This window comes from Cetorhinus maximus, chromosome 19, assembly GCF_964194155.1.
Source record: "Cetorhinus maximus chromosome 19, sCetMax3.hap1.1, whole genome shotgun sequence".
NCBI lineage: Eukaryota > Metazoa > Chordata > Chondrichthyes > Lamniformes > Cetorhinidae > Cetorhinus > Cetorhinus maximus.
Window position 1 is genome coordinate 63,166,996 of NC_135897.1, and position 17,168 is coordinate 63,184,163.

The 17,168-nt window shown below is 43.3% G+C and overlaps 1 protein-coding gene across 1 annotated transcript in view; it reads left to right on the forward strand.

The window, feature by feature from the left end:
* mcf2l2 (MCF.2 cell line derived transforming sequence-like 2) overlaps positions 1-17,168 on the forward strand; it is a 396,665-nt gene that overhangs the window by 152,404 nt on the left and 227,093 nt on the right. The window contains exons 5-6 of the mRNA XM_078563948.1: positions 2,863-2,953; positions 11,910-12,029. Of these exons, the coding sequence (XP_078420074.1) occupies positions 2,863-2,953; positions 11,910-12,029 (211 nt within the window). The remainder of the gene's footprint in view (positions 1-2,862; positions 2,954-11,909; positions 12,030-17,168) is intronic.

The window sequence follows — 17,168 nt, forward strand, 5'->3', positions numbered from 1 at the left end:
ATGCTTCGCATTCATCTTCTCTCAGTGAGTGACACCACTATGACATAGCTGCTTACGCACATGCTCAGTAGTTATCATTAGAGTTACCCCTTTACTCTGCATCTCCCTCCGAGTCTTTATCCTTATACTATTATACACACACTCTCCCACACCTTCCCCTCATGGTCTCTTGCCCTGGTGGTGTCAATCTCCAACTGTGTTCTTGGCTCTCTTTGAGGATGTATGGGACAAATGCTCCGCAGAAGCCTCTCCTTGGAAGGCACTGACCTCCTCAGACAGAGATTTCTGCTTCAAGTCCACAATATAGACGTGATGAACAGAGATTTTCCCTTTTCTTCTCTTTTTCTCCCCCTTTTTAGCACTTTTGGAGAAAGGTTGGACAGCTGGCTGCTCTTGCTTGTAAGAATGAAGCTCATTCAGCTCTTGTGAAGATTTCTACAGGTGTAGAGGATCCATAAACTTCGACTGCTGCAATGAACAAAGTATTATGTAATGCCTCATCAATGAACAAATCCAGTGAATGAAGAGAAAGATGAAGAATATTCTGAATAAAAATGATGACTGACCTGCTAATAATGTAGGAATTTATTTTTCTGTAGGCAGTGGTTCGGTCTGAACATCTCTGGAACTTCATCAGAATATATGCTGTCTTCAAAAAGTAAAGCAAGGCTCAGGATCCCCTCCTGTGACAAATCATTGATATCAATGGCATCTTGGTTATCATCCTCTTCTACTCTTTCCCAAAAGAGTAAATTAAGGTCAAGAATGTCATCTTGCGGTTGGTCACCTTCCTCCTTGGTGTACCCGTGTCCCGCTGCATCTAGCCTCGCCTCAAAGAGAAATGAAAGATCTACGATGACCTCTTGTGGTCAAAAGGATGGAGTTTTGTCTATGAAGACTGATTCACAGCATTCTGAGTTAACTTGAGTTTCTTGAATGAAGGTTCCTTTAACAGATTTCTCCTCCTGTCTGGTAAACACAGATTTCCTGGAACGTCAGACCACTTTAAAATGGCCTCACTTGCCACACCCAAGGCACTGCGCGATTTGGGTGGGGCATTCTACAGTTGGCATGTAAAGAGACGCTGGGCAGGATTTTCCCCTTGTCAGGCGGGCAGGCTGGGCAGCGGCCCGCACTCGGACCCCGACCGTGATTTCACGCTGGCTGGCCAATTAACGGGCAGCCAGTGTGAAAAGCGTGCTGATAACTTCAATGCTGCTGGGGTGGGGGCGGGAGGAGTGCAAACGCTGAAGTGTGCACATGTGCGGGGTGGTGGTGGGGGGGGGTTAGTGAAAGCTCTCTGAAGACACAGAGCTGATTCAGGGAGCTGAAGATTTTTTACCTGAAAAATAAATATTTTAAAAATAAGAAAAACATGTCCTCGCATGTGACTCTGTCACATGAACAGGGACATGTGAGAAATGAGTTTTAAAAATTTTTATTGTTTTTTTAGTCTCTGCTGGAAACCTCATCCCACCTGTGGATGAGGTTTCGCAAAAAATGCAAAGGCCGCCTGGCTTAATCGCCTACCCGCCAACCGTAAGGTTGGATGGGCAGCGAAAAATTCATTTTAATTAATTGATTAATGGGATTAATAGTCCTCTTAATTCTCAGTGGGCGTGTTGCTGACTCTCGCTTGGGCCTGCTGACCGAAATATCGCCCGAGTGTGCGATGATGTTGGGACGCTCGCCTGATGTCATCGCACACGCCGAGCTGAAAATCCTGCCCTCTAAATACTCACTGTCATTTCATGAGCGATTGCTGTTAGACTGAGATACCACAGAGCACTGATGGAAGCAGGCCCCAGCAAATGTTAATGTCTTCAGATAAGTGGAGAAAGGATGCGAGAGAAAATTGGCAAGGAAAAGATAACACAGTTGACAGCCCAAATCCTTGACTGACTCTCCTTTGTTATTCCTCTGCTTTACTGAAATATTATTTGAACTGAAGACAAAAGGACATTAGAGGCAATAATGATCAGAAGCATGGGGAAGAATTTTCCCCCCCATTGGGGGGAAGTTCAGGAGCAGGCGCATGTAGATGCGCCTCTGTTGGGTGCCCCCAATTGGGGGCACGCTGCCATTTTACATGGGTGGGCCACACCCAGCATGACGTCCGCCAGGAAGCGCAGTGTGCTTCATGTGCGGGCGGGGGGGGATTCCCTAAACCGAGAGTGCGGTCTTTTGTGCATGTGTGCGAAAGAGCGCCCTCATTTCCCTGAGGCTAAGTGCTGCCTCAGGGAGATCGGCGCCAAATTTAAAAATGGTACATGTAGAGAAATGAAATTTCCCTGACATGTCCCCTCATGTGACATTGTCATATGAGTTGGGACATGTCCATCACCTTTAAGTAAACTTTTATTAAATTTTTGAAAGCCTACATGAAACCGTGGATGAGGTTTCATGCTTTTTCTGAAGCCCGCCAGGGCTCCCGGCCTGCCCTCCAACCTTAAGGTTGGATGGGCAGGTCCATTAACTAGTCTAATTACTTTTTAAATGGCTTCAATTGGCTGTTCACAGGTTGGCGGGCGCACAGCTGATTCGGCTGCGCCCCCGCTGACCTGAAAATTGAAATGACGTGGGGTGACGTTGGAAGTTCCGCCCGACGTTATCCCGCATCATATTACGCGTTGGAGAGTGGGCCCCGCCCCCTCTCGCTAACCTCAACATCCTGCCAATGTTCTACACCATAATATTAGGATCCTGTTGTCTGCATTATATTACTTCTTATTCACATTCTGTTCAATGTTAATTCTTTTAATGTAATGCAAAAGATATATTTCAAAAGATATGGAAAATTTTCTCTTCTACAGTTTGAAAGGTCTGTTATGTCACAGATTATTTGTTTCTATTTTATTGCAGTCTGGATGCTGCTAGTATTGGATTTATCATAATTATTGACAGAAGGCGGGACACATGGAGTTCAATCAAAGCATCTTTAAAGCGTATAGCAGTGAGTAGAATTAGAGATTTTTTTGGTTACTGAATTTAGATTTATTCTGAGATGTGTGGATCCTTCTCATGTACCATTTTCCAGAAATAAGATAAACCTTCGGTAAGGCAACACCAGTATCTAAAACTAAAAATGTTGTATTTTATTGTTAGATATTCAAAGCTAAGACACTTCATGCATATTACAGCTTGATATAAAGTATCCAATTAGTATCATCCAGTTAATCAACCAGTATTGTTGATAAAAAGAATGTTATTGAAGCTTTTCATCATGCACACGTCAGAATAGCTCACAAGAAATTACCGACAGTATCGGGGGAACAACAGTTTATACTGCATAAGAAGAGAGTGCTGATTCATTGGCAAGTGGACTCTGAGTGGTGGGGGCATTGCCATGTAGAATGCAACATGGAATAGTTAACTGCCCAGCTTTGTTCAAACTCAAACTGGGCAGGTCGACTCTGATTAGTCGAGGCATTGCCTTGGGCAATACTCAAGTTCTGTACTACCAAACGACTATTAACCAACTAGCTTATACAAAGAGTAAGGTGGGAATGGTGGGGCATAACGCGAACATTTGGATTTAGCATATTTTTCAGAGATTCACATTATGGTGTAACTGGCATCAACAGCACACAATTTCAGTTAAATAATTAAAGTCCAGCCCAGCTAACCCTGTTGCTGTGTTGTAAAGGGTTAATTATTTTCCTGTCACCTGAATCACTTTCGAGGTTAGAGAATAAAGCTAAGAAGAAATGGAGTAGCAATACTAATGAAAGCTTTAACAAAGCTCTATTTCTAAATTCACAATATTATCCATTAATTATTAATCCTTACTTCTAGATTAGTGCACTAATTGACTTGTGATAATTTAATTACCCCGTGGTAAATACAATATTCACAAATCTTAAACTATGTAAAATGTAATGTGAAACAGCAAATCTATTGCTTTTTTATGTAAATAATTTTCCTATTGCTGCTTGTTTTTCTAACAGGTGAGAATATGTCATTGCACACTGCTAAATTCCTGCAGCTAATATATAATGGCACTGAAATAGTGTTACAGTTTAAATTCCACTTGATACACCAGCAATGATATTCATTTCAGATATTAAAGTCCATAAATGGATTAAAAAGAGTAGCTTTTGGTAAAGTTCTTTTGGAAAATTGTTAATCGTTCAGAAAGCACAATAAAGGGACTTGAATATGTTATGATTTAACTGTCCTCTGATTGGGCCGGCAGCTCATTGAGTCAGGCCGCTATACTCAATGGGACTGTGGTCCCATTGGCAGTCTCTTCCTTGGTTGCTGCCAGTAAAATTGGGGCTGCAGTCCTGCCATTTGCATGCGTGGGCTTGGGACCCACATTTCACCCAGCTTTGGGACTCACGGTGTGTCGATCAAATCCCGGCGTGCCACGTAAGAATACTGTTGTGAACCTTGAAATTCTGGGCCGTAACTTACTTGGAGTGGCAATCAGCATCAGATTGCCACTCTGTGCCTACTTAGCTATGTCAAATTTCTTGTGTACCGGTCTCACCCGACCTTCTGACCAGGCGAGATCCAGGCAGCGCAGCCGTCTCCGAAGTCCAGTGTCTCAGTCTAGCACCGCTGAGTGGGGATGTTCGCTGATGATTGCATGATGTTCAGCACCATTCATGACTCCTCGGGTACTGAAGCAGTCTATGTCCAAATGCAGCGAGACCTGGACAATATCCAGGCTTGGGTTGACAAGTGGCAAGTAACATTCGTGCCAAAAAAGTGTCAGGCAATGACCATCTCCAACAAGAGAGAGTCTAACCATCACCCCTTGATGTTCAATGGCATTACCATCACAGAATCCCCCACTAGCAACATCCTGGGGGTTACCATTGACCAGAAACCGAACTGGACTAGCCATATAAATACTGTGGCTACAAGAGCAGGTCAGAGGCTAGGAATCCTGTGGTGAGTAACTCACTTCCTGACTCCCCAAAGCCTGTCCACCATCTGGAAGGCACAAGTCAGGAGTGTGATGGAATACTCCCCACTTGTCTGGATGAGTGCAGTTCCCACAATACTTAAGAAGCTTGACTCCATCCAGGACAAAGCAGCCCACTTGATTGGCACCACATCCACAAACATTCACTCCCTCCACCACCGAAGCACAGTAGCAGCAGTGTGTACCATCTACAAGATGCACTGCAGGAACTCACCAAGGCTCCTTAGACATCATCTTCCAAACCCACGGCCACTACCATCTAGAAGGACAAGTGCAGCAGATATAAAAACAAAAAACTACTGCGGATGCTGGAAATCTAAAACAACAACAGAATTACCTGGAAAAACTCAGCAGGTCTGGCAGCATCAGCGGAGAAGAAAAGAGTTGACGTTTCGAGTCCTCATGACCCTTCAACAGAACTAAGTAAAAATAGGAGAGGGGTGAAATATAAGCTGGTTTAAGGTGGGGGGGGGGTGGTGGGGGGAGAGAAGCTGCTTGTCCCTACAACCAACCCCCCCCCCCGCCAAACTTCTCTCCCCCCCACCCCCACCTTAAACCAGCTTATATTTCACCCCTCTCCTATTTTTACTTAGTTCTGTTGAAGGGTCATGAGGACTCGAAACGTCAACTCTTTTCTTCTCTGCCGATGCTGCCAGACCTGCTGAGTTTTTCCAAGTGCAGCAGATAGATGGGAACACCACCACCTGGAGGTTTCCCTCCAAGTCACTCACCATCCTGACTTGGAAATATATCGCCGTTCCTTCAGTGTTGCTGGGTCAAAATCCTAGAACTCCCTCCCTAACAATACTGTGGGTGTAACTACACCACATGGATTGCAGCAGTTCAAGAAGGCGGCTCACCACCACCTTCTCAAGGCAATAAGAGATGGGCAATAAATGCTGGTCCAGCCTGCAAAGCCCACATCCCCTGAATGAATAAGAAAAAATTAAAAGAAGACACGCTGCCGTAAAGCAGGTAAGTTTAAAGATCCCATTAAAATTGACAAGCCAGGGAGAAGGCAAGTGGATGGGGTTTCGGGGTGGGGGTGTTTGGAGGTCGGGAGGTCGGTGGGGTCGAACATTTGGGAGGGGTTGGGGGGTAAGGGGATTGGACATTAGGAGATGGTGTGGGGACATTCGGGTTGGTGGGGGGGGTCGGACATTTGGGAGGAGGTGGGGGGCTGGGGGGTTTGGTCATTAGGAGAGGGAGGGAATAGGACATCCGGAGGGGTCAGACATTTGGGAGGGGTGGGGGTGCAATTTCAGGAAGCTGGGGAGGTTCGGACATTTTGGAGGTGGCGGGGTGGTTGGAATTTTGGGGGCTGTGGGGGTTGGACCTCAAGGGTGGGGGGTCCGGACAGGTCTGGGGGATGAGAGTCGGGCCCGTGTGGGGGGAGTTGTATTCAGGTGAGGAGTCCCATGTGGGTGGGGGGAATCTGATGCGGGTTGGGTATGGGGAAGACCATTGGGTGGTGGTTAGGCAAGGGTGGGGGAGTCCCCTGGGGTGGTCAGGGGTTTTGGGGGAGCTCCATGGGGGCTTTGGCCTGGGCCTTTGCAATTGCTACCCAGAAGTTAGAAGAGATTTTAATTATTCTAACTTTTTCTGGGTAACTATTGGTATAACCGGCGGAACCACCCAAAGTTTGCGATTTAAATCGCATTTTTGGATGGTTCCCAGTGCAGCGCAATTATCCAGAAGAAGTGTGCACTTCTGGGCAACTGCCATGCAAACCCTTACCTGGGAACTTCCTAGAGGGATTCCCCAGCACATCTTTGGGGTACCCCTCAAATCTGAAGCTGGGAAGCTCGGAAGTCACGGCCCGATTATGAAAGGATTATAATCAGTGAAAGCTTTTATTAATGAATCCTTCCTTTAAAGGAAACTAAGAATAAACAAAGGTGTATATTTTTGTTTGTAAATCCTTTATCAAATGTATTATGAATGGGAACAAAACTAACAACTGGGACTGAAACACTAATATCTTTCTTTGTAACAATGAATTGCAGACTTAAACCATTTTTGGCAGATCATATTTATTAATGAAATAAATGTAGAGTTCCCACCACTATTGATGTCAGTGGGCTTTACAGTAAAACTAATGGTGACATAAAATTAGTGCCAGTTTGTTTCTCTGTGAATTTTAATTCAATTTCCTCACAGTGTTAAGCTCAATTTACTCTTCCTTCCGTGATGTTGTTAGCATTACCGCTAAAACAAAACTACTTAACAGATTATAAGGAATGTTAATTGTAATTATGAGTAATTAATTTAATTTTAAAGATAAATTATTAATGGCAAAACTCTCTGATGGGAGTAAGAATTGATATGCTTTTGGGAATTGCTGACCAGTGTGCACCTTTAATCTATTTGTGAAGATAAAGAGTGTTTTACATTTTCTCGCGCTCTCCTATGCAAGAGATAAATGTTTCTTACTTGGCACGCTTCAGAGCTCGTCTTTGTTGATGCATTATGACATCTAGCCTGTAGGATAGGTCACCCCGTCTCGCAGGCTCTCATGACTCAGTAGCCTCTAAAGGAAGCTTAAACAGGAACAATTCAATGATTTAAGGGCAGCACAAAAACCACTAATGCTGCTATCTCCTCTTCTGTTTCTCTCTCCTGTGTGTTTACTCCTGTGTTTCTTTTCTTTATTTTGGTGTTCTTAAGCTCTTTAACAATCAAGCATATTAGGTACAGCAGTAGGTAGCAAAGTTACAAAAACTGCAGCAAGTTGGTACCGTACAGACTTTGTTTGATGATTCTATAGCGCAGGGAAGAATTTAAAAAACACAAAAATTGTATTCCTGAAACAACAACTTGTCTTTGGATGGCACCTTTTAATGCAGACAAATATCCAAAAATGCTTCTTGGAGGAAAACGGAAAAATAGAATGCCAAGCTAGCTATGAAGATGTTAGGAGGATAAACCAAAAGCTTCCTTGAAGAGGTGGGTTTGAAGGATGTTCAAAGGACAGCAGGCAAGTGCAGGATTGGTTTCGAGGAAGGAATTTTAGATCATGAAATCTAGACAGCTGGAGATACAATTACCAATATTGGGGCAAAGTGAGAGGGGGGCATGAGAGGCAGGAGTCAAAGGAATATAGAGTGTGGAGGGTGGAGATGCTGGAGGAGGCTATAGAGATAGAGAGGGACAAGGATATGAAAGGATTTAAACACAAGGATAATAACTTTAAATTTAAGGTGTTAGTGAACAGGAAAATACTAAGTCAGCAAGAACAAGGATGATGAGTGAGTGGATATGTTGTGGGTTAGGATTTTTATGGAGGTAGGAGAATGGGAGGCCATCCAGGAGAGCATTGGGAAAGTTGAGTCTTGTTATGGCAAAGGCATGGATGAGTACTTCAGTGGCAGATGGGCTGAGGCAGGACTGGAGTAGACCATACTACAAAAATAAAAGTTAGGTTGTCTTGGTGGTGAGGGGATTTGGGGAACTGAAGATCAGCATGGTCTTAATTACAATGTTCAGGTAATGAGCAGTCGGGTCAGCTGAAAACAGTAGTCAAGAGAGCAGGGTGGACTTGGACTACATACCTTAGGATGGAAGCTAAAGATAAAAGCTTCAGCCTTCTCAATGTTTAACTAGTGGAAATTGTGGCTCATCTAAGACTGGGTGTTGAAGAAGCAGTCTCACGGAAGAGTCAAGCAACAGCCTGACATAGTCATACGCACAAAATCACACCTTACAGACAATGTCCCAGACACCACCATCACCATCCCTGGGTATGTCCTGCCCCACCAGCAGGACAGACCCAGCGGAGGTGGCAGCACAGTGGTATACAGCCAGGAGGGAGTTGCCTTGGGAGACCACAACATCGTCTCTGGATCCCATGAAGTCTCATGGCATCAGGTCAAACATGGGCAAAGAAACCTCCTGCTGATTATCACATAACGCCCTCCTTCAGCTGATGAATCAGTACTTCTCCATGTTGAACACCACTTGGCGAAAGCACTGAGGGTGGCAAGGGTACAGAATGTACTCTGGTTGGGGACTTCAATGTCCATCACCAAGAGTGGCTTGGTAGCACCACTACAGATGAGCTGGCTGAGTCCTAAAGGACATAGCTGCTAGACTGGGTCTGCTTCAGGTGGTAAGGGAACCAACAAGAGGGAAAAACATACTTGACCTCATCCTCACCAATCTGCCTGTGGCAGAAGCATCTGTCCATGACAGTATCGGCAGGAGTGACCGCCGCACAGTCCTTGTCTTCACATTGAGGATACCCTCCATTGTGTTATGTGGCATTACCACTGTGCTAAATGGGATAGGTTTTGAACAGATCTAGTGACTCAAGACTGGGCATCCATTTGGCGCTGTGGTCCATCAGCAGCAGCAGAATTGTACCTGACCACAATCTGTAACCTCATGGCCTTGCATATCCCCCACTTCATTACCATCAAGCCGGGGGATCAAACTTGACTCAATGAAGAGTGCAGGAGGGCATGCCAGGAGCAACACCAGGCATACCTAAAAATGAAGTGTCAACCTGGTGAAGCTACAACAAGGACTACTTGCGTGCCAAACAGTATAAGCAGCAAGTGATAGAGCTAAACGATTTCACAACCAGCTGATCAGATCCAAACTCTGCAGTCCTGCCACATCCAGTCGTGAATGGTGGTGGAAAATTTAACAACTCACTGGAGAAGGAGGCTCCACAAATATCCCCATCCTTAATGATGGAGGAGCCAGCACATCAGGGCAAAAGATAAGGCTGAAACATTTGAAACAATCTTCATCCAGAAGTGCCTAGTGGATGATCCATTTCGGCCTCCTCCGAAGGCCCCCAGCATCACAGATGCCAGTCTTCAGCCAATCTGATTCACTCCACATGATATCACGAAATGGCTGAAGGTGCTGGACACTGCAAAGGCCATGGGCCCTGACAATATTCCGGCAATAGTACTGAAGACTTATGCTCCAGAACTTGCCACGCCCCTAGCCAAGCTGTTCCAGTACAGCTACAACATTGGCTCCTGGCTATGTGGAAAATTGCCCAGGTATATTCTATACACAAAAAGCAGGACAAATCCAACCCGACCAACTACCACCCCATCAGTCTACTCTCGATCTGCAAGGGGTCATGAACAGTGCTATCAAGCGGCACTTGGCTTAGCAATAACCTGTTCACTGATGCTTAATTTAGGTTCCACAAGGGCCGCTCAGCTCCTGACCTCGTTACAGCCTTGGTTCAAACATGGACAAAAGAGCTGAACTCCAGAGGTAAGTTGAGAGTGACTGCCCTTGGCATCAAGGCCGCATTTGATTGAATGTGGCATCAGGAGCTTGAGCAAAACTGTGGTCAATGGGAATCGGGGGGAAAACCCTCCACTGGTTGGAATCATACCTAGCAAAAAGGAAGATGGTTGTGGTTGTTGGAGGTCAATCATCTCAGTTCCAGGACATCACTGCAGGAGTTCCTCAGGGTAGTGTCCTGGGCCCAACCACCTTCAGTTGCTTCATCAATGACCTTCCTTCCATTGTGAGGTCAGAAGTGGGGATGTTCGCTGATGATTGCTCAATGTTCAGCACCATTCATGACTCTTCAGACACTAAAGCAGTCCATGTCCAAATACAGCAAGACCTGGACAATATCGAGGCTTGGTCTGACAAGTGCCAAGTATCATTCGCACCACAAAAGTGCCAGGCAATGACTACCTCCAACAGAAGAGATTCTAACCATCGCCCCTTAACATTCATTGCTGAATCCCCACTATCAACATCCTTGGGGTTACCATTGACCAGAAACTGCACTAGACTAGCCATATAAATACTGTGGCTACAAGAGAAGGCCAGAGTCTAGGAATCCTGCGGTGAGTAACTCAGCTCCTGACTCCTCAAAGCCTGTCTACCATCTAGAAGGCACAAGTCAGGAGTGTGATGGAATACTCTCCACTTGCCTGTATGAGTGCAGCTCCAACAACACTCAAGAAGCTTGACACCATCTGGGACAAACAGCCCATTTGATTGGCACCCCATCTACAAACATTCACTCCATCCACCACCAACGCATAGTGGCAGCAGTGTGTACCATCTACAAGATGTACTGCAGAAACTCACCAAGCCTCTTTAGACAGCACTTTCTAAGCCCATGACCACTACCATCTAGAAGGACAAGGGCAGCAGATACATGGGAACACCACCACCTGGAAGTTTCTCTCCAAGCCACTTACCATCTTGACTTGGAAATATATCGCTGTTCCTTCACATTCGCTGGGTCAAAATCCTGGAACTCCCTCCCTAACAGCACTATGGGTACACCACATGGACTGCAGCAGTTCAAGGAGGCAGCTCACCACCAACTTCTCAAGGGCAATTAGGGATGGGTAATAAATTCTGGCCTAGCATTTCAAGTAAACTCACATTGTAACTGATAATGTTGCACATGTGCCAACCTAGGAAACAAGCAAATGCTAACTGAGAGCTTTGAAAAGCTAACAAAGCCTTGAAAAACACCGTTCTTCTATTCACACCAACCAGCGCCATTTATGCTGGTGCTTTTTTTCATCTCCCATCCCCTCCCACCGCAATCAGTTCATATTGGCACTTCCATTTCTCCTCTACTCTGAAGGCACTGCTCCCAGCCTCTAACCCTTCCCTCTTCCCTTTATTTTCATCAATTTTCCTCTTTCCTTCAGAAACAACTATTTTCTTCCCCCTTCATTCCCAACCATTTCTACTGTCCTAGAAAAGTATAGCTGCTAAGAGAGAGAGAGGACAAGGCCCTTGTCCTTTCAATGTGACTGCTAACTCTTTATATTGTAGGCAAGAATTTCCATCTGCAGTATACAGAGACTGTAATTATTACTATTAGCCTTAGAACCAATGTTGAGGGGAAATGGTTCCTCTCGGCAGCCAAAGAGGGCCAAGTTTGCAAATGTTGTTCAAACCCCTTATGCTGATAGTTGCTATGTGTAAGGCCCCAAAGACACTTCAGAGCCTTTCCCTTTGTTTCTTTTAGGGAGCATTTCCAGGGAACCTGCAATTAGTTTTTGTCCTGCGACCTTCCCGTTTCATCCAGAGGACCATTGCTGACTTTGGCATCAGAGTTCAACGAGATGATTTTAGAATGAAGGTACCGGTAAGCATATGCTTTTATCTTGTATTCCTATAAATTTTCAAGTAAACTTTTTCATAGAATTTAGTTGTATTATGTAGAATTGTTTAACATTTCCAGCACAGAAAGAGGCTGGTCCATGCATATATTTATCCTCCACATTAGCCTCCTCTCATCTACTTCATCTAATCCATTTGCATATATTTCCATTCCTTCCTCCCTCAAGTACTTATCCAGCTTCCCCTTAAAAAACCCTTTTGTGGACTATTTTATTATTTCTGTTTACATGTTTAACAATGATTGGTGTTGAGGAGTGCAATGGTCAATGATTATAAGGACTTAAAGGTTAACTGTTTTAATTGATATATTTTAAATTGAGATAAAAGTTGCTGCTGTAAATTTTAGTCACTTTTAAAATAGAAGGAAACTATAAATACTGATTCCTGATACATCCATTATTGATTTATTGTGGCCTTGATCTACGTTTGATGAATCGATCAGAAAGGAGGAACAAAAAAAAGGTGTCTTCAGACTAGATGTCTTATAATGAACATGTTATAATTAGGATCCCAGTGGAATGTATTGTTTGGGATTTTATGTAAGTATTCTGTCTGGGTTACATCTATATATGTAATCTTCTGAAAATCGTGCTCCTTGTTTGACATGCACTAAAGGAAATGGTGGCCCTGCTTATTTCACCTGTCTTTTTATCTTGCTGTTCCACTTTGATTGTGATTTTTCAGTAACATAGATTATTGAATAACCAATATCATCACTTCAAATGAGTTATGATATGTCAACATTGTGGGAGTGTCTGTTTCTATAAAATAGACATTCAACATAGGCATGTCAATATAGTTCTGTGTCATAAATGATCAAGAGTGTACTTTGATTAGTAATAGTGATTCTTTGAAGATCATCTTTGTCTCTGTTTTTCCAGTTGTGATATAGAATTCCATAAATTTATCATGATACAGTAAACTTGTGCCCTTGGAAAAATTTACATATTTGAGCTTGGTGCTAAGGTTCATCACATATGCATTTGTTGTTACAGGATTAGGGAACATACACTAAAGTTAAAGTAAGGTCAAGAATATAATGCACTTGAGATCATTTTTAAAAATTCATTCACAGGATATGGATATTGCTGGCAAGCAGTGTTCCCTCTAAGCTGTGCGGGTGCACAGCCACGCAGAAATCATGAATGTGCTGCTTAGGAACCAAAGGGGCTGTGCAGAAGCAACATCCCCTTTAAGATATGCACATGCACAGCCACGCATCAATCTTAAATGGATCACGCAGTGCAACAGACTGACCACGTACAACAAACAGATGTTAAAGAGAACATTGCTGGCAAGGTCAGCATTTATTGCCCATCCCTAATTGGCCTTGAGAAAGTAGTAGTCAGCTGACTTCTTGAACAGCTGCAATTTGTGTGTGAAGGTGCTCCCATTGTGCTAGAAGGTATAGGGAATTCCAGGATTTTGAGCCCGTGACAATAAACACTTATAGCAATCTAGCCTCCACAACTCTCTGGGGCAGAGAATTCCAGACATTCACTAGCCTCTGAGAGAAGAAATTCCTTTGCATCTCAGTTTTAAATGAGTGTCTCCTTATTCTGTAACTATGTCCCCTAGTTCAAGATTCCTCCACTAGTGGAAACATCTTCTCAACATTTACCCTGTCAAGCCCCCTCAGAATCTTGTACGTTACTATAAGATCACCCCTCATTCTTCTAAACTCTAATGAATAAAGGCCTAACCTGTTTAGCCGTTCTTGATAAGTCAACCCCTTCGACCCAGGAATCAGCCTAGTGAATCTCTTTTGAACTGCCTCCAATGCCAGTATATCCTTTCTTAAATACGGGGACCAAAACTGTACACAGTACTCCAGATACAGCCTTACCAACACCCTGTACAGTTGTAATAAGACTTCCCTAGCAATACATGCCAAAATTCCATTTGCTTGCTTTCTTAATTACTTGTTGTACCTGCATGCTAACTTTTTGTGTTTCATGCACAAGAACACCCAGATCCCTCTGTGCTGCACTTTTTTTGGAGTCTCTCGCCAATTAAATAACAGTCTGCCTTTTGATTCTTCCTATCAAAGTGCATGACCTCACACTTTCCTACATTAAACTCCATCTGCCAAGTTTTGCCCACTCACTCAGCCTACCTATATCCCCTTGCAGATTCCTTATGTCCTCATCACAACATGCCTTCCCACCTATTTTTGCATCATGAGCAAATCTGGATACATTACACTCTGCCTCCTCCTCCAAGTCATTAATATAGATAGTAAATAATTGAGGCCCTAGGACTGATCTTTGTGGCATTCCATTAGTTACGTCTTTCCAACCTGAAAAAAGACCCATTAATCCTGACTCTCGCTAATCTGTGCGTTAGTCAATCCTTAATCTATACTAATACATTAACTCCAATACTGTGAGTTCCTATCATGTGCAATAACCTTTTATCTGGCACCTTTCTGGAATGCTTTCTGGAAATTCAAATAAACTACATCTACTGGTTCCCCTTTATCAACTCTGCTTGATATATCCTCAAAAAAACTCTAGCAAATTTGTCAAACATAATTTCCCTTTCACAAAACCATGTTTACTCTGTTTGATTGTGTTAAGCTTTTCTAAATGTCCTGCTATTCTTCCTTAATAATGGACTCTAGAATTTTCCCAACGAGAGATGTTAGGCTGACTGACCTCAGACTCACTCATGTTGGAAATAATCTTTGCTTGGCACTTGTATGGCACTAATGTTACTTACCATTATCAGCCCAAGCCTGAATGTTTTCCTGTTCTTGTTGCATGTGAGTACGGATTTCTTAATTAACTGAGGAGTTGCAAATGGAGCTGAACACTGTGCAATCATCAGCAAAAATCCTCACTTCTGACCTTATGATGGAAGGAAAGTCATTGACGAAACATCTGAAAGTGATTGGGCCTAGGAGACCGCCCTGAGAAACACCTGCAGCAATGTCCTTGAGCTTAGATAATTGACCTCCAATAATCACAATCATTTTCCATTGTGCTTGGCATGACTCCAGTCTGTGAAGAGTTTTCCCTGATTCCCATTGACCTCAATTATACTAAAACTCCTAGATACCAGGTTCAGTCAAATGTTGGCTTGACGCCACGGCAGTCATTCACCTCTGCAATTCAGCTCCTTAATCTATATTTGGAGCAAGACAGTATCGAGGCCTGGAGTCATGTGAGCCTGATGGAACCCAAACTGAGCATAGATAAACAGGTCACTTGATAGCAATGCACACACTTTGCTAATGATTGTGAGTAGGCTGATGGCACCTTAATTGGCCAGATTTAATGTGTGGGCAGAACATACCAGGGCAATTTTTCACTTTGTCAGGCAGATGCTAGGGGCACGGCTAATTTGGAGTACAAGTCTTCCACGCTGAAGCTGAAATGTCAGGGACATAGCCTTTGCTGTATCCAATGCGCTCAACCATTTCTTTATATCAGGTGAAGTGAGTGAATTGGCTGAAGACTGGCTTCTATAATGGCAGGGACCTCAGGAGTAGACTGAGATGGATCTGAAGATTATTTGTAAACCCTTCAGCATTAAATGCAAGAATGAAAATTGACTATTAATACTGCCTGAATCCTGAGAATTTGTCACCTTAAATAGAACCCCATCTATGAAAGAAATTTATGAGGCCCAATTTAACTAACAAGATATTCATTCAATTGTTTCTTTTTATTGCTCATATTTTGGTTGTAGAAGGAATTCCTTTTAATATGATTTATAATAATAATGATGATTCATAATAATGATTCATTCTTGCATTTTTGGAGTGGACAGACAAGGTATTTTGTAAGTTTATGGGATGTAACAGCTTCAATAGACAAAGTTATGAATTCTTATACCATATACATTATACTACAATTATTATATCTGACTAAAATATCAGTGACATTCCACTTTTAATGTGGCTGACTAGAAAAACACCATCAGCAGTGAAGTAGCAAGTAAAATTGATTAGTACTATACATTCACTGCTTTTGACTGTGAGATATTCAACTTTATGCTTGCATGCTTGTACCCTTTATGCTTGTACCCTGAAAAATGAGTGTTCAACAGAGTAAATTCAGGAGAAGGAGATGGGGAGCTGGATAAAAGGTATCCAATTCTCAAGGTAATATTAATTCTCAAGGTAATATTAATTTATATGGCAGATTTTCAGGCAGGCCTGTAAATAGATGCTCAGAACTCCCACCTGAATTGTGCAGGAAGTTGTTTGAGTATACACCATTATAAGATCCTACTTGACTTTTTAAGATAAAAATGGACCAGGCATATCCCTCACTCCTCGAGAATCATCAATTCAGGTAACCAACCATGTTTCAATGAGTCATGTAGAAGAACATGCCAAGAGCAGTGTCAGGTGCACCTGAAAAAAGTTGCCAACCTGATGAAGCTTCAACACAGGACTATATGCTAGCTAAACAGTGATAGCAGCATGCTGTAAATACAGCTATCAATCTCACAGCCAATGGAACTTGTCAAAGCTCTGTGCCATACCATGTTCAGTCTTCAATGGTGATGGACAATTCAGTATCTAATAGGAGGAAGAGGCTTCATGAACATCACCATCCTCAACCATGGCAGAACCCAGTACGAGTGCCAAAGACAAGGCTTAGGTGTTTAAACGATCTTCAGGTAGACATGTTGAGAGGATGGTCCTTCTTGCCTTCTTCATGTCGAACCAACCATCAACAAATACCACGTGGCCACTTCAATTTACCACATGGAACATCAAGAAATAGCTACTTGCGCTGGATATAGCAAAGGCTACAGGCTAGAAGCTACATCACTACAGATGCAACTATAGCACCAGCATCAGCCCATTAATGTGGCAAACAGACCAAGTATATAACTCCTGCAAAAATCAGGAGTGATCCAATCCAGCCAATTACTGCCCTGTCAGTCTATTTCCATCAGCAGCAGATGACAAATGCTGTGGTTACTAGTGCAGCTCAAACTACAGTGAGTGGTTCATCTTGTTACTCCCCAAAGCCTTTCTTATAATGCACATCAGGAATGTGATGGAATATTCTACACTTGCTTGGATAGTGCAACTACAGCAATAGTTAGGAAGCTCTATACTATCTAGCACAAGGCAATCTGCTTG